General features: G+C 50.2%; 9 protein-coding genes across 9 annotated transcripts; 4 read left to right on the top strand and 5 right to left on the bottom strand.

The window, feature by feature from the left end:
* Positions 1-137: 137 nt before the first annotated feature.
* BO83DRAFT_226836 (MFS transporter) lies at positions 138-3,947 on the bottom strand. Its single transcript, XM_025526862.1, has 6 exons — positions 3,625-3,947; positions 3,469-3,570; positions 3,131-3,415; positions 1,433-3,077; positions 1,294-1,383; positions 138-1,244 (listed from the first exon to the last, which is right to left on the bottom strand). Exons 1-6 carry the CDS (start codon positions 3,672-3,674, stop codon positions 306-308), a joined length of 3,111 nt encoding a protein of 1,036 aa, XP_025390196.1. The 5' UTR covers positions 3,675-3,947; the 3' UTR covers positions 138-305.
* A 2,091-nt stretch (positions 3,948-6,038) lies between these two features.
* Positions 6,039-7,383, top strand: BO83DRAFT_226907 (uncharacterized protein). The gene is made up of 5 exons (XM_025526863.1): positions 6,039-6,186; positions 6,325-6,403; positions 6,546-7,011; positions 7,065-7,067; positions 7,130-7,383. The coding sequence occupies exons 2-5, from the start codon at positions 6,400-6,402 to the stop codon at positions 7,185-7,187; spliced, it is 531 nt and encodes a 176-aa protein (XP_025390197.1). The 5' UTR covers positions 6,039-6,186; positions 6,325-6,399; the 3' UTR covers positions 7,188-7,383.
* Positions 7,384-7,609: 226 nt separating this feature from the next.
* On the top strand, positions 7,610-9,144 carry BO83DRAFT_376817 (uncharacterized protein). The gene is made up of 3 exons (XM_025530823.1): positions 7,610-8,777; positions 8,827-9,013; positions 9,068-9,144. The coding sequence occupies exons 1-3, from the start codon at positions 7,733-7,735 to the stop codon at positions 9,129-9,131; spliced, it is 1,296 nt and encodes a 431-aa protein (XP_025390198.1). The 5' UTR covers positions 7,610-7,732; the 3' UTR covers positions 9,132-9,144.
* Positions 9,145-10,843: 1,699 nt separating this feature from the next.
* Positions 10,844-11,711, top strand: BO83DRAFT_425276 (WW domain protein; the record flags this gene model as incomplete). Its single annotated transcript, XM_025535203.1, has 2 exons — positions 10,844-11,516; positions 11,590-11,711. 2 exons carry the CDS (start codon positions 10,844-10,846, stop codon positions 11,709-11,711), a joined length of 795 nt encoding a protein of 264 aa, XP_025390199.1.
* Positions 11,712-12,166: 455 nt separating this feature from the next.
* BO83DRAFT_227050 (class I SAM-dependent methyltransferase) lies at positions 12,167-13,106 on the bottom strand. The gene has a single exon (XM_025526864.1). It carries the CDS (start codon positions 13,003-13,005, stop codon positions 12,205-12,207), a length of 801 nt encoding a protein of 266 aa, XP_025390200.1. The 5' UTR covers positions 13,006-13,106; the 3' UTR covers positions 12,167-12,204.
* BO83DRAFT_227052 (uncharacterized protein) lies at positions 13,107-13,559 on the bottom strand. The gene is made up of 2 exons (XM_025526865.1): positions 13,489-13,559; positions 13,107-13,433 (listed from the first exon to the last, which is right to left on the bottom strand). Exon 2 carries the CDS (start codon positions 13,430-13,432, stop codon positions 13,208-13,210), a length of 225 nt encoding a protein of 74 aa, XP_025390201.1. The 5' UTR covers position 13,433; positions 13,489-13,559; the 3' UTR covers positions 13,107-13,207.
* A 506-nt stretch (positions 13,560-14,065) lies between these two features.
* Positions 14,066-14,905, bottom strand: BO83DRAFT_376819 (uncharacterized protein). Its single transcript, XM_025530824.1, has 2 exons — positions 14,312-14,905; positions 14,066-14,261 (listed from the first exon to the last, which is right to left on the bottom strand). The coding sequence occupies exon 1, from the start codon at positions 14,497-14,499 to the stop codon at positions 14,338-14,340; it is 162 nt and encodes a 53-aa protein (XP_025390202.1). The 5' UTR covers positions 14,500-14,905; the 3' UTR covers positions 14,066-14,261; positions 14,312-14,337.
* A 1,157-nt stretch (positions 14,906-16,062) lies between these two features.
* Positions 16,063-18,454, top strand: BO83DRAFT_397253 (anoctamin family protein; the record flags this gene model as incomplete). The annotated part of the gene is made up of 4 exons (XM_025533179.1): positions 16,063-16,156; positions 16,225-16,378; positions 16,436-16,730; positions 16,793-18,454. 4 exons carry the CDS (start codon positions 16,063-16,065, stop codon positions 18,452-18,454), a joined length of 2,205 nt encoding a protein of 734 aa, XP_025390203.1.
* A 739-nt stretch (positions 18,455-19,193) lies between these two features.
* BO83DRAFT_406872 (uncharacterized protein) lies at positions 19,194-20,645 on the bottom strand (the record flags this gene model as incomplete). The annotated part of the gene is made up of 5 exons (XM_025533908.1): positions 19,194-19,273; positions 19,373-19,612; positions 19,655-20,205; positions 20,309-20,512; positions 20,615-20,645. The coding sequence occupies 5 exons, from the start codon at positions 20,643-20,645 to the stop codon at positions 19,196-19,198; spliced, it is 1,104 nt and encodes a 367-aa protein (XP_025390204.1).
* Between the last annotated feature and the right edge of the window lie 469 nt (positions 20,646-21,114).

Consider the following 21,114-nt stretch of genomic DNA (forward strand, 5'->3'; position numbering starts at 1 on the left):
GGTTGTGATGGATAGTTATCTTCCATTTCTTTGTATTGATAGTTTGTGTATATATAGTTCTTTTAGCAGTATGCTACTATAGATAGTTGACCTTTAATCAATCTGTCTCTGTCTACTAAATTGAGCACATAACCTAGGTAAACGAGTATAGTACCATGCTATTATCAATATTGATACAAGGAACAGTAATATATACATCCCATCTGCACACCCCAAACCAACCACCTACTCCTCCTCCATCAACCGCTGCATCTCACCCCCATCCCGAACATGCAAATCAAAGCTCAACTCCCCAACCAAGCTTTTCACATTTCTATAACAAGATACATCATTAGCAAGCACGTCCACATCATATCAAGTATACAAAGAAAAAAAAAAAGACGGGGGAGGGGGGGTTCAACCACATACCTCAGCAAATCCTCCAACGAGCAACTAACCACGGACCTCAAAACCTCCAGACAAACAAACGCCGAGAAAGCCGGATCCTCCACATGTCGAATACTCAACAACTCCTCATCAATGCGCTGCAGCTCCCTCGCCAGGGGGAATGTATCCCCCGTCTCAAGATACGGCGGTAACGGCTGAGAATTTTGCACCGAAGCGGACAAGTGGCAGAGCAGGGAGGTGATTTTGTGGGATTTGAAGCCGCTGGATTGGAGGGCTATTGAGGCGAGGCGGGAGATCCATTTATTATTATTGGTATTGTCAGTGGAGTTGGTTGTGGTGGTGGTGGTGGTGGTGGTGGACAAAGCATCCATGTTCTGAGTGGTATGCGCCATTAACGCCATGCTAGTGAGCATGCGCTGGATCTGCGATATGATCTGGTCATATGTTGCACGGGGAAATTTCCCACCGATAGGAGGCTCGAAGGAACTGAAGTGGCTGTGCATGCGGAGGCTGTTTAGGAGGAGCATTTCTTCTTTGAAAACTTTGTGGCGGGTGCGTTGGAGAGTGGAGGATGCGGAGCGGATGTCGTCATCTTCGGTGGTGGTGTCGAGTTCGCCGGTGAGCCAGAGCTCGATGGTCGTGTGCATGCAGCTGTAGAACTTAGCGAGGACAAAAAGTCCGCGTCCGAGGGTCTTGCGGAGGGTGGTCTTGGCGGTTATAGGGTAGGGGAAGATGACCCAGAAGAAGGAGATGGCGCAGCCGGCGGCGACGGCGGCGAGTTTGTATGGGCCGAAGAGGTAGATGGGATAGTAGGGTTGGCCGTTGGAGGTGGCGACTTCGATGCCGAGTTTGCGGACCTGGTTGGGTTAGAGTGGGTTGTCATGAAGGGGATTTGGGAGGGGTTACTTGTAGCTCGTAGCCTACGATGACGTTTAGAGTGACGATGGCGATCACGGAGGCTCCGAAGTATTGTGGGACTTTGACGTAGAAGTAGTACTGTTGGATGCGTTAGTAGGTGGCTGGTATGTGGAGGATGCTGGCTTACCTCGAAGACATTGGCGAGGTAGAGGAATACTATGACACCTGGGGTCTTCTCGTCCACGATATACCACACAATCAAACTCAGGACTAACGAGACGGCTGTTGCGACGATGCGTGCCACGAAGCCGAACATTGTCTGTCCGCTGGTCGGGTTCATTCCGATCACAATGACAATCATGGCCCAGATGCATCTTTGGTGAATGAAGAAGTCCTGCGTTTTGCGTAGGTATGCCAGAATACCAACAGAAAATGCTGCTGCTGCAACTCGGAAGCCAAAAATACTTTGCTCGGAACTGATAATGTGCGATAAGTAGCGAAGCGCCAAACTGCCTTTCTCAAACCAGTTGGCTGGGGGCAGGTGTTCAGGATCTGGGAAGTTGTTCGCTTCGGTCTGGCCAAGGGCAGCTGGATCGACATGAGATGATTGTCTCCGATCCGGAGCAGAATTGCTGTCGTGGTCGGTATTAAGGGAAAGCCATTTACGGATGGTGTTGAGTCTGGGGAGAATCAGTCTGCTGCGCTTCATAGTGCCATCCTGGATTCGGTCATCAGCGAAACGGATCAAGTCGAGGGTCGCGGTCAGTAGGTTGTCCTGCAGATGTCCCATGAACAGGATGAGAAAGAACTCCTGCTTGACGTCAGGGTCTGTCGCAATGGCTGCCAGGTCCTCTTGGGAGGTGGCATCATCCGGCTTCTCTGAGAGCGTAAACGCCTCAAGGGAGGCAAGGTTTCTTGTGAGGTCCTTGCGGCGTGAGAAGTAGTTTCGCATTTCTTGTTCAAAACGCTGTGCGAATTGTGGCTCTAGTGGTGTGAGTAGTTCTCCGGTCCCTTCCTCATCTGCTTTTCCTGAGTATTGTTTCTCGATTTTCTTGCGCTTAGATAGCCCAAGTGCCAGCAAGACATATTGTAATCCAACTGTCGCCAACCTGGAAGAGTCCAAGAGGCGGTCTTGAAGCGTTTGGGCTACCTTTTTCATCTCGGATTGTTTCACAGAATCCTCCTCGGCGTCGAGCGATCTCAAACTGCTGTTGCGCGTTCCTTCGTTTCTGACAATCATGTCCAAAACCTCAGGTAGCATAGCCATTCCTGAAAGGGGCAGCAAAATACCCCGTAGCAACCCTCCAATACTACTCAGGTCGCCTGCTGACAGTTTTCCCCATGCGATTTCGTCTTTCGAATAGAGCAGGTCTGATTGTAGCTTCCCGTGTAACCCGTTCAATTTTGTGATCGATGCTGTCAAGCGCTTCTGCTTCGCTTCCAGATCCAAACTGGGACTGCTCTGCATGTCTCGCATACTTCGTGCTGTGCGCGTCCTCTTCAGAAGCCCTTGACTTCCGGTCCATACCTCTGACGTCCCCTTGACAAAGTCGATCTGGGACTGGAGTACGTTATCGATCTGCGCGACGTAACCCCTGATATCGTCGAAGACATGTCCGCGGCTAGTGATTGGTAGTATAAGGAGAGAGACCCCGGTGGCAATGGCAAACCCCAGCATAAACCCCTTTAACAGTCTAGAAACGAATGAAAGACCCTCGGATAGTGTGGTGAACATGCCACCGCGAGTAATAGTAACAGAGGAAAAGATCGAGAAAGCTACCATAGGATCCTGCAGCTCCTGCGGGCGCCAAGCACGGATAGTATTTGCGGCCCTGCATAGGTTTAGTGAAACTGAAAGCGCTATCAAAGTGGCAATTGGACATACCAAATCATGAATATCAGCCATATAGCAGACACGGCACAGGCATCGCTGCTGAAACCATTCCGGACGGCCTCGCTAGCATCTGGAGGGGTGTTATGTTGTCTCGCTCGTACGGCACAAAATATCGCTAAGCAACAGAGAGAAGCTGATACACATGTTGACAAGAGATCAAAGAACATGATCCGCATGAACTTGGCCCGCGGCGTCAGTGCTTGGGACAGGACGGAAATAAGAGCTGATAGATATCCGATTGTGAGGGTGATGTCGGATATAGCACTACTCTGGTAACTGCTAGATATCAGCTACACTTATTCGAGAGATTGATACGTAATATGACCTACATCGCTATCACAATTGTCGGTGGCAAAGCGCCCTTCAGCATGATAAGGAAGGACCGAGTGTCCAAATCGAGCCGCTGTCTCCATGTCAAGGGATTCAAAATACTGTTTGAAACTTTAGTTCATCCCGGCTGCAAAGATACTGCGACAGTTGCCTACCTCAGCAACCTGGCCATTCTAACCCCGCCAGCGCTCCTTGGGGGAGCCATTGTGCATTGACTGCTGTATCCGTACAGCTAAGGTTACGGGAAGCAGGATACTGCGTATGTTCGCATCTAGACTGATGGATTAAAGACTGTAGTTTTAGGAGAAGAAGAAATTTCTATCTTCTGATTCTCTTAGCTCGCCGAAAGATCATCGATCGAGCCGGGCTGAGTGACGGCCGCATCCGGGTCGGGTTGCCGTGCCTGGATCTCGTGACGCGTGCCGAGCCAAATGCCGATAGAAGAAGGTTTCTTCTTACGGGGCATCCGTAGCATTATCGGCTGGGGATTTCGGCCATCAGATAGCTCTTGATTGAGATGTAGGGCTGACATGGTTAGAGGAATAGCAGGCGCGATTTCTTTGTGGGCTTCCGTAGCTGGTCAGATTGGCTGATTGGCAGTATCAGGGTGATGCCAAGATACGTTGTATGCGTAGGAGTTAACTGTTGAGGATCTTGTCTTATGGGCGAGCAGCAACCTTGCGGATGAACAATATCATTCTCATCTTATCGGGATCTGGGTCCGAGAAGTAAGATAAGGTCACTAGCATATTTTATTGGTCTTGATAGTAACTCCCCGACGAGCCAGTATGAAGTAGAGGAGAGAATATGAAGCGGACGATAATGCGAGCGGATGAAACCTTTGCCGTCACCCCCTTCCGCATCCAATCACGTGACTTATACACTGGCTGTCGCTGCATGCTTTCGGGGAGAATTAATGATGCTTTGGCCATAGGATGACTCGTGTTCTACGATCGAGCCAATTTGCAATGAATGGAACAGGTGCTCGAATGGTTGGATGACATTACTCCAGCGCGACATGACGACGAGTGGACGGACACATCACACCTGTAAAGGTACCAGCGTACGCTAGGACATCACCCCGCATATGTACTCTAGTCGTGGTTACTATTCTTCGTGCTTCTACCCACTGGCCAAGACGGTCAGATGCACTGACATCCGGACATGCATCTTCCAAATCGGACGCTGTTGCGGGGTTATGAGGCGCGCTGGGCCGTCATGATCTCATCGTATCCAGAATATCCAGATATACTTTGTTGAGAAACAATGAAGAAGACCAGAGTTGTCTGGTTCTCATTCCAATTACAGATGCCAAGCCGGAAACGCAATAAGCGACAATGATGTGAAACGATAATGATAGGATGGAATCTGTCCGAAGGCACCGTCAATATGAAATCAATGCGTCGACGGCAGTTCCATCACAACGGTCCACGGCACAGCCATAACTTCTCGCTCAGCCACACTGCTGCGGAGACGGTTGGGGATGACGAGTCCATGGTCTAGATCGTGAGTCAGCGGATTTTAAGGAACAGCGCTGAATGGCCAAGGTAGACGTATGAGAGAGATAGTGAAAGTACGAGACCTGTCAACATTCCGGAGAGATTCTGACGCTGACGAAAGCTCATTGAGCCTTTGCAAAGGAGCTCATGTGACGCGTTACCCAAAGCTGTTGGCTCCCCTGTAAAGTACGGGTATGGGAAACCGGAATCCGGAGAAATGCTACCGAAACGAGGCTGACTCCTGACGTAGTGCCGACCAATCAAGAACGAGCCACTAGTGGGCTTCGGGGCAGGCGCAGGAAATCAGCAGGTCTGATTGGAGGGACTCTCGGGGAGAAGATTTGGGGGGAGAGTTTCATTTGTTGAGAAAGACAGGTGGACTTGGCAAATCGCTTCCAAGCCAGCCCGTTCTGGCCTCAATTCTCGGTCGGGGTTATGGAATTCACAACTTTCAGTCATCGTTCTGTGTGTCTGTGTTCTGTTCTATCCGTTGCGTAACAGGGTATCTTACCCCCTTACCTCTGCAAGCCACGACACCCTGAAATAGAAGCTACGAAATCGAATAATCAAAATAGTTTCATAATTAACTGCTGTTGACTCCTTTCAACCCTAGTTTCGCTGGCCCCACTGTTGATGTCGTAGGTGTGCATCTCATAGACGGATTCTGGAAAAGGTGAGATGGATTGAGATTTGCCCCTATGGATCCGCGGCCCAGGGGTGGAGACCTCCATCCCATCGAGCGGCCCAAAAAAAAAAAATAGTAGCTATCTGATTCATCATTAGTATTCGACTTTTTGATTCTCTGTCGACTGACAAACGGAGAAGTCCCGCCCGTGATCGCTGACATCTCCGAGTCCGAAATTGAAAAATAGCCGATGACACCATTGGAACCCAGTTCTCCGAGCTCTGGTCGGAAATAGCACAAGAGGAGATAACCTCAGCAGTACTTGTTGGGGTACGGAGTAGTCTGCGTAGGTATCGGAAAGTGATGTGATAGGATGTTAGAGCAACTGTTGGCTACGATTGATAAGGTGCAAGGTGGAGACCAGCTGCGTGTCGAGGCGACGGCAATTCACTGCGACTCGACTGCTGCGAAACGGGGCGGACCATGGCTCCAGTTCAGAATAAGGTCAGGATCAGGATGATCATCCTGCTGTCTTGGCAGGCATCATTGGTCCTGCTTCCATGCCACAAGGGCTCCCCCCCCGTCCCAGAAAGGTTGACTTCTCCATTCCCTTATAATAGTCCGGTCGCGCAGGTTACTTTCAGAGACCCTCTCTTCCTATCTATATTCTCCTTCCTGAAGCTTGGCTTGCTTCTTCAGTTCCTGTGTTTGACACAGCTTCCTCTTACCAGTTTATCACACACGTCTTATCGAGGGCCCCTCTTGCCTTCTTCATCTGATCCTTTCCGTTCCTGGCTCTGAAATACATGCGTGAGTGCCTCTCCCTATCTGCCTCCTATCGCCATCCCTTCCCTGGCCCACTAGAGGCCCTCGACGATTTCATTTGACATCTCATCGATGATTGTATCGATCTTGACCCCCCTGGCTAACATTCTATCTCTTTGCTATGCAGACCGGATTCACTCGTGGGCGAAAGCTCACGCGTCTACCCCGAATAATTCCCAGGGTCAAAACCAGTCCAACACCCAGTCCTCTGAGGACGCTTCGGCTCAAGATGCTCAAGTGAAAGAAGGTATACGTGACCCGGCCAGCCCGGAGTCGGAAAAAGATGCCAATCAAACCACTGAGCGCCCACTGTTCGTCCGAATGAAGGATGGAATTGTTCGCTTCGCCGGACACACTAAACGCGCCCTGTGCCACAGCTGGGTCAATGTGCTGCTCGTCTTCGTCCCTATCGGCATTGCAGTCGAGGCCGCTGGACTCAATTCAGGCCTGGTCTTTGCCATGAATGCGATAGCTATCATCCCCTTGGCCGGTCTGCTCAGCCATGCCACCGAGTGTGTCGCCAGTCGATTGGGTGACACCGTAGGTGCGCTCATCAACGTCACCTTTGGAAATGCAGTAGAGTTGATCATCTTGTATGTTCTTGAATCCACCCATTTACCCCTGACTGTTGCTAACGTTTCGGTAGCATGTAAGTTGTTGCTTATAAGAGCACGTGCACACACAAATACTAATCACAGCGAATTCGTTCAGTATTGCTCTAGTCAAGGTGAGTCAACTGGTTCTGCAACAGAATCAAGGATCGCTCTAACTTTGTCCAGGATGAGATTCGGATCGTCCAAGCATCCCTGCTGGGATCCATCTTAGCAAACCTACTGCTGATCTTGGGTATGGCCTTTCTGTTGGGAGGCTTGCGCTTCCAGGAACAGGTAAATCTACCAGCAACCTGAGCTGTACGCGTTTGCCAAACTAACATGTGCCAGATCTATAATAGCACTGTCACGCAAATGAGTGCATGTCTCCTCAGTTTGAGTGTCATGAGTTTGCTCTTGCCGGTATGTCTGCGCATCCCAGTTTACCCTATACTTGCTAACGTATCCAGACGGCATTCCATGCTTCCTGGTCGGACGCCGGAGATGCAGATAAATACACACTCAAAGTTAGCCGTGGAACAAGTGTTGTAAGTAGTATCAACTGCCAATCATGTCATACCTTTCTAAATTTTTCGATCAGGTCTTGCTCCTGGTGTACGTTTTGTACATCATATTCCAACTCAAATCCCACGCCTATCTTTACGCCAGTATCCCACAACAGATCATTGATGAGGAATCTCACCCCGGTGTTCTGGCTGAATTCATGAATAGTTCGTCAGACTCGAGCAGTTCATCGGATGAGTCTGTGGATACGACAACCTCCTGGTCCACCGCCAAGCGTATAAAGAGGGCCATGAAACATAGGCGTCATCGCAAGTCGAGCACCAGCTCGCATGGTACGGTCTCTCCACAGTCATTCCGTAAGAAGTCCTCGGCCGACATTCCTCCTGCAGCCGTTATAGATGAGCATGCTGGTTCTGCGGGTGACCTGAGTGTTACTCAAGCCGACGGGTCTGGCTCGTTTGTTATCGATTTTGGAGATGACAGCCGATACGATGCCGATCATGAACCTCAGACCCGGGACTTCGGACAACCACAGGACAAAGCCTCCAAGGAGGATCGAAAGGCCAAAAGGCGTGAGCGACGAAAGCAGCGTCGTGCCGAAAAGGACAATACCGCTACATCTGTGAAGGGCACAACTGTGACCGGCCGCCCATCCATGAAGACATCCAAGACAGAACCAGCCTTGGATCATCCTCAGCCTACGGTGGAGGTTGGAGAAGCAACCGAACCTGCCAAAAGGCGATCGCCCTTCCGTCCAACCATTCCATCTCTATTAAGCAACACTGTTTTTTCGAGCAACTTGGCCGCTCCTAACTCGACGGTGCCCGCAAGTCCTTCAAATCCCTATGGCCTTCGACGAACGCATTCTCTACCCTCTTTCACCAACCGCCCTCCACCACCGGGAAATGCCGTTCAGTTTGCCCGGGGTGCTTCTCGCATGCCCACGACCGTGACCAACAACCCAACTGAAGCGGTCCCCCAGCAGCCGGAACCTGAAATGTCTCGCACCGCAGCGGTGGTGATGCTTCTGGTGTCGACCGGTCTTGTCGCAGTGTGTGCGGAGTTCCTCGTCGACGCTATCCCCACCATGATCGAGAGCTCGTCTGTCAGTGAAGCCTTTATCGGTCTGATCATCCTCCCTATCGTTGGCAACGCCGCTGAGCACGTGACCGCCGTCAGTGTGGCCACCAAGAATAAGATGGACCTGGCAATCGGTGTATCAGTAGGAAGTAGTATCCAAATCGGTATGTTTTTATTGTTTCTTGTCTGATAATAGAGGCTCATTCGTCACAGCTATTTTTGTTACGCCACTGGTGGTCATCCTGGGTTGGTGTATGGACAAGGACATGTCCTTGTACTTCACGCTATTCGAGACCATCTGTCTGTTTGTCACGGCCTTTGTTGTCAACTTCCTGGTCTTGGATGGCCGAAGCAACTATTTGGAAGGGTCTTTGCTCATTGCAGCCTATGTGATCATAGGGTAAGTTGAATTCTCTCTAGGGTCGCGTTTATTCAGTGGCTAACGAGCTTCAAGTGTTGGTGCGTTTTATTATCCTGGTAGTGGACAGTCCAGCGATCTTGGCACTGCTGGAGGATAAGCGGCTGGCAGGGGTTCATTAAGACCTATGTCATAGCACCGGCTGTTTTGATACCCGACTGCACAGTGTGTAGAGGGGGGTTAGTGAGCTACGGAGGTGGGTTCGGAGACATGGAAAGAAGACGGAGGGTTTAAGTTAGATGGTGGGCGAGAGGAGGATGGTTACATTAAACGAGATTGCCAATAATGCTGCCTGGTTTAGTCTAGACAATTCAGAATGCAAACTACCACTTCTCGGAACTGTTCTTTCTTATGGATTGCGGGATTTTCTGCAGCAATAGTACGACCGTTTGATACCCTTAAATCCCGCTCCGATGCAACAATATCTAACACATCGCCTGCCAAGCCGAGTAGATATCCTGGCGCAGGAGTAGTACCTATTCCGCGCATCATCCTCTCGACGTGGCGCAGGATCTAACTGTAGGCAACGAGGCACTGATTTTTTTCTTCTCATGTAATCCGTCAGTAAGTACGCTCTTGGCACAGTTTTGTCAAGACAGGTCCGACAACGATGACTGCATCTGGAATGCACAGCGACAGATGTGGCTGAGCCTGTCATTATTACGGTGTACCACTAAGTCTAACAGTGGATGTACAGCCACTCGGTAAGACACACGTGGCTGCTTCGGTCAGGGGCTATCGGAGGGGCTAGTCTTGGCGTAATCAATGGACGTTCCAGATACAGCGGCTACTACAGTACTAGTTTGCTTTTGCGCCGTTGCTGCACTTCGCTTAGGGAGGCTCGCTTGGAGGCAAATATTCTCTTCTTTAGCATGATGCAGTTATCCAATATGAAATCTCACTTTAAGGTGGCTATGCTCAACCGGTTGAACCACCGGATGATACGGAGTGGGGTTGAGACTGTGGCTGAAAAAGGGATATTATGTATTCCGATTGGCTGGGAAGACCAGTTCCACAGTACCAGCCCTGTGTGGTGCCAAGCAACCGAAAAGGGGAGGGTCGGAGGAACAAGTCAGACGGAGAATTATTCTTAGCATTGATTCGATTTGGTTGGTTTCATTTCATGAGTGACTGACTGCATTGCATGGCTAAGAGCGAACTATTAGTTAAGTTTGCTAGGCATCAACGCCCCTCCTTTTGACGCATCTTGCTGCCTCTCTGCAGCTGGTTACTTGCCATTGTACAATCATCATCATCATGCCTTCACCAGGGTACACCCGTCCAGCCACTCTGTCCAGTCCATCTTTCGGTATTTGTGAATAGAAAATGCGATTCCTTCTAGACTACCGGTTGATCCCGGGATCCACCACCCTTCAGGGGCCATGATACCGTCCATTGTTTACGTCTCTGCCTAATCCCGTTCTGCGTCTCCAGACTGCCAGATCTACAGCCTCCCAGTCACCACTCATCCACCGGACTATTGACGCTTCCCCATCCCAGCTAATAACCCAGTGGGGAACCCTTCTCCTTACTCTTAGCGCCTGTCTGGGTCCCGATGGGCTGAGTGCGAATCCCTGGGAGCCGTTAATCCCGGCCTAACTGTTACTTACGCGCCAGTGGCAGGGTGAAGTCGAAGAGGGGCCACCCCCAATGCTGCATCCGTGTCCAAAGTCCAAACTTCCCCCCTCCACCTGACAGGGTCTCCGGAGCCGCTTTGAATATTTAAGGGTCTTTCATCCTTCCCTTATTCTTTTCTTCCCTCTCATCCTTTTTACTTTTCTCTCCTAACTTCCTAATCCTTCCATAACCACCATGTCTTACTACCCCCCACCACAAGAACCCTACTACGGCGGACGCCCTCCATACGAGCGTCCGCCATACGACCGTCCTCCCTACGAGGGCGGTCCTCCCCCGGAGCGGCCCCCCTATGACCGTCCCCGTTACGAGGGTTCTCCTTACGACCGCCCTTCCTATGAGCGTCCCCCTCCAGAGAGATACAACTCCGGTCCTCCCCCGCCGGAGCGCCCTCCCTACGACCGTCCCCCATACGGTGACCGGCCTCCCTACGAAGGTGGCGAGCGCGGCTTCGACTCTCCTGCTCCCCGTCCTCCCTACTCCAGCCCTCCTCCTTCCGCTCGTCCTCCTCCCGTCCCTCCCCCTCCTCTTCCCATGGAATGGGCCCAGGAGTGGGAGCCCAGCCTCCGCCGCGCCTACTACGTCCACATGCCTTCCGGCCGCACAGAATGGGAGCTTCCCGCTGACATGTCCCGCGACATGCCTCCCCCTGGTCCTCCCCCGGCCGGTGGTCCGGGCTACTACGCAAGCCCCCCTCCGCCGCAGGAGGGGGGGTACTACCCCGACCCCCAGGCCCAGCAGATCTCCGAGGAGGAGCAGAAGAAGAAGGACCGTAAGAACATGCTTATGGGTGGCGCAGCTGGTCTGGCTGTTGGTGCTCTCGGTGCTGCATTCATTTCCCACGAGATTCGTACGTCCCCGATTTCGTCCCCCAAGACCACATCCATGGTCCTGGTATAACTGTATACTAACGAGAACAACAGACGAGCACGAGGAAGAAGAGGAAGAAGAGGAGCGTGAACAGCCACCTGTCATCTATGAGCGCGAAACTATCATCGAGCGTGGAGAGCAGCCTGCATATGATTACGAGGAGGATGGATGGTAGATGCGGCATACCTGTTTCTGCTTGTTAATAACTAAATTCTATTCGCATAGCTTTCGGGATTGTTTAGCTGTATTTATTATGCATTTAACTCATACCTTGTTCAAGGAATTTAATTGACACAAAAAGTTGTCTGGGGCGTAGTTGTGTCTTGACATGATGATCAATTTGTAGTTGGAGATGTATGTCGCCTCGGCGGTCAGTTTCTCGCTCTACTAATAACTTACAATACTTTCTGTCGATATGATATTATCTTAGTATCTCTGGTACTTATTACAACGCATTTATGATAAGAGTATGCCCCAAGCAACGAACAATGAACTGTGTTGAGTGAATACAAAAAACTAAGTATTATAGTAGCTGCTAGTAGTAATATTGTTATTGTTCGACGTATACGAACCCTCCAACTCCTCATCACATCTATATACACTGTACCAAATCTCCCCCCCCTCCCCCCCCACCAAACAGTAATACAACAAATCCTACGAATTTACCCCTACTTCCAAGCAACAATCTCCCCATGCAACAACCCAAACCACGCCCTCTCACACTCCACAAACTCCTCCCACCCCCTCACAACCGCCTCCAACTGCTCTTTACTCGCAAACCCCCCCTCCAGCGCCTGCGTCGCAAACCCCGAATTCGCCGCCCTACCGGCCATCGAACCCCCCCAATACCTCCGTTCCTCCGAACTACTAAAGCACCACGACCCTGCCGTCTTTTTAATCCTCTCCTGTACAAACCCCGCCTCTTCCGCCCACACATGAATTCTCGATCCGGGGTGCGGATTCCCACCCTTCTCTCTGGCCATCTTCGTCGTGATATCCAACCACAGCTCAATCCCCTTATTCTCAGGATACCACGTCATGGCGCTGGATTCGCGGGCCGCGATAATCCCCCCGTTGGGTTTAGCCACGCGGCGCATTTCGCGCAGCGCGAGCACGGGGTCCGCGATGTGTTGGAGCACTTGGTGCACGTGCACTAGGTCGAAGGTGTTGTCCGGGAACGGGAGGGCGTGGATGTCCGCTACTTGGAAGGTGATGTTTGTGATGCCTTGCGAGGAGGCGAGCGTGCGTGCTTGCTCCAGTGGGTCGGGGACATATTCGACGCCCGTTACGTGGCCTGAGGGCACGTGTCGCGCGAAGTCGATCGTGATGCTACCGGGGCCGCAGCCGATATCGAGGATGGTCATGTTGGGTTTGAGGTAGGGGAGGATGTAGGGGACGGAGTTGCTGAGGGTGCGCCAGCCGTGGGTTTGGAGAACCGCGGGGGCGTGGTCGGTTGTGTAGGTTGTCATTGTTAGTTGGATATATGTATGTGGTATTGTTCTGAGAGATTGAGGAATGTGTAGTTGTTTCTTTGTGTTCTTTATGAGTTCAAGTTGAATGGCAATTGCTGGTGCCCATGGGGAAATTTATATGGACGAGTCCCCACCTATGCTGTCATCCCCGCTCTGTAGGTCGGAGTTCCGAAGTTGAACTCCGGGGTGGTGTATAGGCTCATCGTCGGTGGGTGAGTTGCTTTGTTGAAGTCACAGTGGGATTTTGAGTTGGCACAATCTTGGTAGGTCTTCTTGTTTGGAGGGGGCTGTTTCGCCTGTTTGGGTTGGGAGGATCGTATAGTTGGTGGGGAGTTTGGGTGTTTTGAGGAGCGACGGAATTCCGAATGGTGGGGTGACTTGAGATCCGAGGTGTAAACTGAGGTACACCGCCTTCACCCGTCATGCTTTGATTTGAGGATGAGGATGGGTATTGTGAGCTGATGTATTTATTTTACTTACAAGTTCAGGTGCAATTTTTATGCTGCTCATTTTAGGAACAATCGGTGTGGTCTACTCTAAGTGAGATGTTGACGGGACCGTTGGTATATAGTTCGACTCACTCAAACTATTATATATAGTAAGGAGAAAGATCTCGGTAATGACAATTTATTTCGTTTTTACACTGTTGTGCACATACTCACTTATTATTGGGTAGGAAGAGACGAGAAGAGTTAAGTGCTATAGGGGCAGGGGAGCTGGATAGAGGGTGAGCTACGCAGACAAGTCCAGACCATGAGAGTTAAGACTATGCTAACTGTGATAAGGTTGACACTAGTGTGGGTACAAAAGAATATTGGATAGGCTGATTGTTACTACGGGATCGTACCCCTGTCGGGATGAAGTGACTAGTACTACTTGTGAGAAAGCCTTACTGGTGATACTATGTCACAGTAACATTGCCACTGACTTCGTTAAATTATGCAGTTGTCAGGGGCTGAGATTTGCTTAATATATCTGATTCACATAGTCTTGAATACTGACCCTGACTGTCAGTTCCGAACCAATGAAGGCATCGCAGCTTCAACTGCACTTGGGTCTAATAGTAGTATTTATATGAAATAACCAATTATTAAGAAAATGATTTCTGTAGTTAAGAAAAATAGGATTAACATAAGAAGGTAGAATCTCTCATGGTGTATATCATGCCACATAATAATCCATGATATATAAACAACGTTGCCAAACCCGGTGGTATCATGTCGTAAACTCCGTATTCCATATATTATATTATACTAAAGCATGATCAGCATCAGTAATCTCAAGACTATTGCAGCATACATACCAAGCGTCTGCTTTTAAAAACAGATACTAACGATCATGCGACGACGGCTTCTGAAGACGAGGATAGTAGAACAGGAAGAATACCACGACAGCTAGTAAGACCACGAGCGTCGGAAGGAACATAAACAGAAAGAGGAATAGACTCAGGCCTAAAGCGGCGCTATGTCCTGGGAAGAAACGACGAGCCATGAGATCAACAGTCGAAGCAAGCATCGATTCCATGGGATAGAAAGGGTGATGTTTCACGCTAGTTGTCGAAGATCCGTCTAGTAAGGACTAGTGGACAAAGAAACAGGACGACCAGGGTCTTTGGATGTGATATTTATATCGTAGGTTTAATGAAGTGGCAGATAGAGGCTGGATCTTGGCCGGAGCTCACGGAATGATGAGTGATGCTGCAGTGAAGCTGGCTGGAGTGGAGCGCGCTGCGCAGTGGGCAGGCCCGTTATCTGTGACTTTATTATTGCGGGGACCTAGCTAGATCACGCGAGTCGGTTTTGCGGCTGTAGTCTAGATGGGTTGACTCGTAACTGCCAGACAGAGACTGGGGCCTAGGAGGTTGACGGGGGAGATTCGAGCCATTTGAAGTTCTGCCAATAGCTCGGTGCCTGGTCCATGAGGTTGCTTTTGGCGTCTGGAAAAGGCAAACTTGAGGTACCAGCACGGTAAGTTACATGGTAAGCTGTTGGTTGGTAACCGTCCCGTTCATTACCAGCCAAAAATGGATGCCTGCAGGGATTTGCTTCATTATTGGGCGCAGTGGAGTTCCATCATTGGCTGATGTCTTAGCGCCCCGCTGAGAGCCCACATCGACCATTCCGCTTTCAGCCGAGTCGCTGCTAAAATTGAACGGGCATTCGAAGACCAATCATTACCGGGTGACGCAAGAAGCAAGGATTGTCTGGGTCAGGCAGCAGTATTTCATGTACGGTGCGCAGGTTGCTTGAGATGCTTACAATAGCATGCTTATAATCTCTAGAGGAAACTAGATTAATTCAAGTAAGTAATATGCGAGGAAATGATCGCGCCCATGGCTGATTTTAAGTATTTCAATAAGCATCGCAGTTTAATTAAAGCCCCTCGTTCTTCCCCTGTCTTGGACGCGGGGGAGTTCGTCAGAATTCCAGCACCGAACCACGGATATAACTTCGGTAATACAGGTATCAACTGTTAAAGATTTCAAAGAGAACAGACTGTGTAACAGCTGGATTGCTAATACGGCTAGAGCCACCGCAGCGAACCAATGGTCGTGTCGCCCTGTAGGGCTGAGGCGGACTTGGCACGGCCCTCGGGTAAATCAAAGGCAAGCTGGCCAGTCGAAGGGATGGAGCATCGTGAATTTCGTTGTATTATGAGTACGCTGAACAACTGATATCATCCCGCCTGGATGGAGACATAACTAATTAATATCCATTATTAATCAGAATGCCGCTGTGGAAAATCTCACGCTACGCCGTAAAAGAAAATAGTTCTTCCCATCGCAATCAATCAGGCGAGCGTCATCCGTTCTATCCCTTGCAATCCTTCTCTTTTCCTTCCTTTTTCCTCCCCCTTCTCTTCAGTTCCCCATCGGCTTTCCCCTCCCTTCCCCATCCCACCGAGCTCGGATGCATCCGTGAGTCCCCGCGGAGATGAGGCTATCTCGTTCGTTATCAATCGCTTAAGTCTGATCTGGTATTCTTTACTTTTGGTTTTCCCCTTTCACCCCCTTCTGTGAACTTTCCCGTCCTTCCTTTCGTCAGTTGATCCAGGATGGGTCTCTTTGCTGGACACGGGGCCCTCGACCAGGCCGAACTGGATAATTTCGGCGTCGATTGGGTCATCCACTATTCGTTCGAGGATGTCGGTAAGCAATCATTCCCCCCGATTCCATCCGGCTGACGCCCGATCTCACACCGTCTTCTTCCCATCCAGAGCTCTCCCAGGCGATCCAAGAGTTTCGAACTTTAATCCACGACCTTCAAGAAGCGCATCTCCAGGTACAAGTCCGTCATGGCTACGGCGCCTCCCTACTCGTCTGCATTCGGGTTCCGCCTGATTTGTTGGGAAACCTGGTACACAAATCTCGGTACGGCTGATCGGTAACAACAAATGGCGCATGGTCGGGAAAGCTAACGGCGTGTAGAGTCAAGGACTGGCTTCATGGAATCATCCACGAATTTCCTGAGGGCGGAGACGAGGGCGAGACTGACGCCGACACTCCTGCGGAGGCCCTCAGATCTGTTTACCATGCGGTGACATGGCAGAAGCATCTTGGAGGCGCTGGAATTACCCCCAAGGTGGGCCAATGGAAGAATATCACGGCAGCTATCCCTCTGCATGACCGCTCCGCCAACGCGGAGCTGCTCCGAAAATGGAGCCGGACTATTTTCTTGACGGCTGAGGATCTTGATGCTATTCGCGCATTGTTTGGCGAGAAGGTAAGCGCATCAGAAAACTTCTTTGGGGATTCCCTGGCTCTGTAGGAATCTAACATGTCCAGGTTGCCTTCTACTTTGCTTTTATCCACTGCTATTCCTGTTTCCTGGTTTTCCCGGCCGTCTGGGGCGTCTTTTCTTGGTTTTACCTAGGCCCCTATTCGATTACGTGTGCGGTGGTGACCTGTATCTGGGGTATCGTGTTTGTCGAGTACTGGAAAACCCGCGAGCTCGACCTGAGCTTGCGCTGGAACGTCAAGGACGTAGGATTCCTCAAAGTGAACCGACCAGAATGGGTCTGGGACAAAGAATTTCAGAATCCGCACACCGGCGAGACCATTCGCGTGTTTTCGGCTCATAGGCAATTCGTTCGACAGCTCCTGATGATTCCCTTTGCGACTGTTGCAAGCTTGGCATTGGGTAGCTTGATCATCCTATCATTTGCTCTGGAAATCTTGGTGTCAGAAGTGTACAATGGCCCAATGAAGGCATACTTGGAGTTTCTGCCGACCGTTCTGTTTTCGCTCTCCTTGCCCTCCATCACCAATATTCTGACGGAGTTTGCGAAGCGATTGACCGACTACGAGAACTACCGCACGCAGGATCAATACGACCTGGCACAGACAGCCAAGACATTCGTGATGCACTTTATTACGGCCTTTTTGCCCACGCTACTGACCGCATTCGTATACGTCCCGTTTGGAAGCAAGATTGTGCCCTATCTTGACACTCTTCGCTCTTACGGTCTCCTTTCCGCCAACATTGCCCGTGAAATCCACATTGACACCTCCCGACTGCAACAGGAAGTGATCTATCTCTCTGCGACCGCTCAGATCCTCAACTTCGGCGAGGAAATTGTGCTTCCCTATGTCAAGCAAACCCTGATGCACAAGTGGCGTGACTGGCGCGAAGGTCGGGACTCTTCGCGTCCTCGTGGCTACTCTCAGAGGACCGATCAACTCCTAGTCGATGCTCCGGAAGAAGCAGGTTTCCTCTCGCGTGTCCGTGACGAAATCGAAGCGGATGAGTACGATGTTCATGAAGATATTCTGGAGATGTGCGTGCAGTTTGGCTCTCTCGCTCTCTTTGGGGTTGCATGGCCCTTGGTCTCCCTGGGTTTCCTCGCCAACAACTGGCTGGAACTGCGAGGCGATTTCTTCAAATTGAGCTTGGAGTGTCAAAGACCTCCCCCCATCCGAGCTGACTCGATCGGACCATCTCTCATGGGTCTGGAAGTGCTCAGCTGGCTCGGTACCTTGTCCACCGCCGCCATCGTGTACCTTTACCGCGCTGGACTCCAGGAGGTCAACATGTCGTCCCTCCTTCTCACTCTCCTCCTTGCCGAATGGGCCTACGTTGGTGTTCGCTTCATCGTGCGAAGCGGACTCGAAAGAATTAGCTTCGTCTCCCTCCGTCGCGAGGAATCGAAGCGCTACGCTATGCGCAAACGGTTCTTGGAAGCCACGTCGGGCCGGGTATCCCCTCGGGCTAAACCGCGAGTCCGGTTCCAGGACCGGGTCAGTGTTTTCTCCTCGTCCACTGATGTCCCTGGTACTAAGGAAGACTTCCTGCACCCCGGACATCATCATGAAATGGGCCGCGGTGGACGCTTCTGGTCGTGGGCTCCCAATGAGACAGCGGACGCAGGCGTTCGGCTGATCAAGGCCCTGAACAGTAATATGGACGGTTCGAAGACCGGGCCTGTTAAGGGCGCCAAGGGCGCCTGATCTGCTCAATATTCCAGTCACTCATTAGTATAGATTTGTCACTCATTAATTTGATGCTTTCTGATTCAGTAACCGTCGCAGGTAGACGGTTAGAATGAGCCTGCGGGACGGAAGGATGTGGTCTGTACGTGATGGATCACTAGCTGTCTTAGAACGTTGTTTCCTTTTTTGTTATCTTTATGTGTTTGTTCCCTTGTTTCTTCACTTTTGATTCTGTATGTATACATTAGACTAGTAATAATTGATGATGATTCGAAGATTCTCTTGTATATATTTCATGAAGTATGCACATATAGGTTTCTACCTACGTAGCCATTCTGGTTCATGTCAGACAGTAATCCGTAGACCGTAGTGGCATGATGGCTTTCTGCCATCAGGAAAGCCTTATTTGTTCAAGAAAGGTGGGTGGGGGCTTGTGGGTTTGGCTTACGAGTAGTCCAAGGTTCCTCTTGGAGATATTTTATTTTACCTGTAGGCATACAATGAAGCAACGATGTCTAGTAAATTTGAGAGACTTTTTAAAAAGTTAATGTCTATCTAAGGCTGTCAAGAAAGGGGACTATTGTCAATATATATCTTCAAAGACCATATCATGAATAAGTCCTAGTAGCTGGGAGTCACGCGTTTAAGCGGCTGCATTAGATTGAGTAAATATACTCTCAGCTTCAGAGCTGAATAATTTTGCTTTCCATCTAAGATATCTTCTAGAGGATGTTCTTCATGAACGCATGACTCCGTAGATCATTTGGCAGCACTATGCAACTCTCTAGCAATCCCACCAACAACACCCTCAAACATCTCCGACTCTGCAAGGCCTTTCTGCCACATAATCCCCAGAACCAAACAGCCATCTCCCCCAGTGATCCAAGACACGGCTCAAGGTGCAGCCAGCCCATCAAACGGCTGAGTGAACATCACCCGTCTAATCTGCGGCCACGAATCTCCTTCCGGGACTGATTTCACAGCTCCCAAATTCGATGCTTTGAAGCTTCCATTTCGGTCCTCGCCTATCTTACTCTGTTCATAACCCCAGCTATCCACATATCTGAGCAAACCCAAACTGCTATCCTTGCCTTCCCGTCCGAGCACCTGTTTGATAGTTGCGCAGGATTGCCTCGCGGCATCCCATGGAAAGCTCTCAGGAGGATACTGATCCATCTATTCCCGAATGAAGCTTTCCTTGAAATCCATGGCCCAGACACCCATGGACTGATCTGTGATTCCCCTTTCTGTCTTCAGCCACCGTCGGCATGACATGGCGCCGATAGCTTGTAGTCTGGTGCACTCCTCTGGCAGATGCGCAAGGAGACTGCGTGCAACCGCTGTATGTATGGCCGAGGTTATAGTAGCCTGGTTCTGACGACATCGGTTTCTCAACGCTGTGGATACTGTTTCAGAGATAACAATTTGGCGGATCTCAATGTCGAATGGGGTAAACGACTTCGGACCTGTCCAAAGACCCGTATCACGATAGTGCCATATTTTAATCCGGAAAAGTTGCTTAAGGAAGGAAGTAAAGCCCATAGAGCACGGATGGACCGCTTTCAGGTTTGGCAGCATAGAAAGCTTAGGTGATGGGATCACCTGTCTTGTAGCCTCTCCCAAGGCTAGGGAAGTAGCAGCATCATGTAATGCCTCGAAGAATGTCTCGTGGAAGGCCTTTCCTGACATGCCATCCGCAATGACATGGTGGAATATATATATCGCTGTGAAGTGCTGCTCATTCGGCTCTGTTAAGATGATCTGGCAGTCTCCAGAATGGCAGGGGTGCTATGAACTCGGCTTTCTGATGGATCTGCAGTAGTTCACATAGTTCAGTGTCTGGCTTCTCTTAAGCAGTATAGTCGCGGGTACGCTTTTGGAAGGATATAGTCTGGCTGAGGTCGATTTCTGGGAGCCGGAAGAACCAGGTATCGTTGTCGTCTTTGACCGGGATTGCCGATAGGGCAGCATTTTTGCTGATCAATGTTCCAAGTGCTTTATATACATATACTTGGATGGGCAGGGTGAAAGCGTTTGGTAGGATATAGGTTGCCGATATTGCCACGTTGGCGCGTGCTCGGTCAGAGCACGTGCGAGGAAGAATTCCTCCTCTAGGGGCCCTGTTGGCTGTTCGTCAGATGATGTCCCTTAGTATGGCTTTTACTTTGTCTCACTAACCGGCTCGTCGTAGTCTCTCGAGCTTGTCCATTATTGAATAGTTACAAGGATGTTGTACAATCACATTATACGCGCGATGAGAGTGGGAGGAACATGATTTTTCTCTTTTGTTTTCTTCTTCGCAACTTATCGTATATATTACTAGTTAGGTTTTTGAGACAAAAACAAGCCTTCTTTCTATTGGAAGCTTGCTTATTGGAGACTTCGAGGGTTCAATAAACCGCCACTCTTTGTTCTTCATTGACTATTTGCTGTATCGGACGATCGCAGTTGCGACTACGTATCATCCCAGACAATGTGGAACCGCTCAAGATATCTTGTAGAAAAAGAAAAATTGGAAAGGAGATCAAGAATCAACAGAGACTGTATTCAGGCAACGGCTTACTCTAAGTCTGCTGCAGAGTACTATTTTCGTCATACCCCGGACGCAAAATTGCCCAGTTCAACTGAAGGCTGCTGGTTCGCTTAGGACAAGGGTTGCCAATGACTTCAGGCTTTTG

Source organism: Aspergillus eucalypticola (assembly GCF_003184535.1).
Source record: "Aspergillus eucalypticola CBS 122712 chromosome Unknown BO83scaffold_7, whole genome shotgun sequence".
Taxonomy (NCBI): Eukaryota; Fungi; Ascomycota; class Eurotiomycetes; order Eurotiales; family Aspergillaceae; genus Aspergillus; species Aspergillus eucalypticola.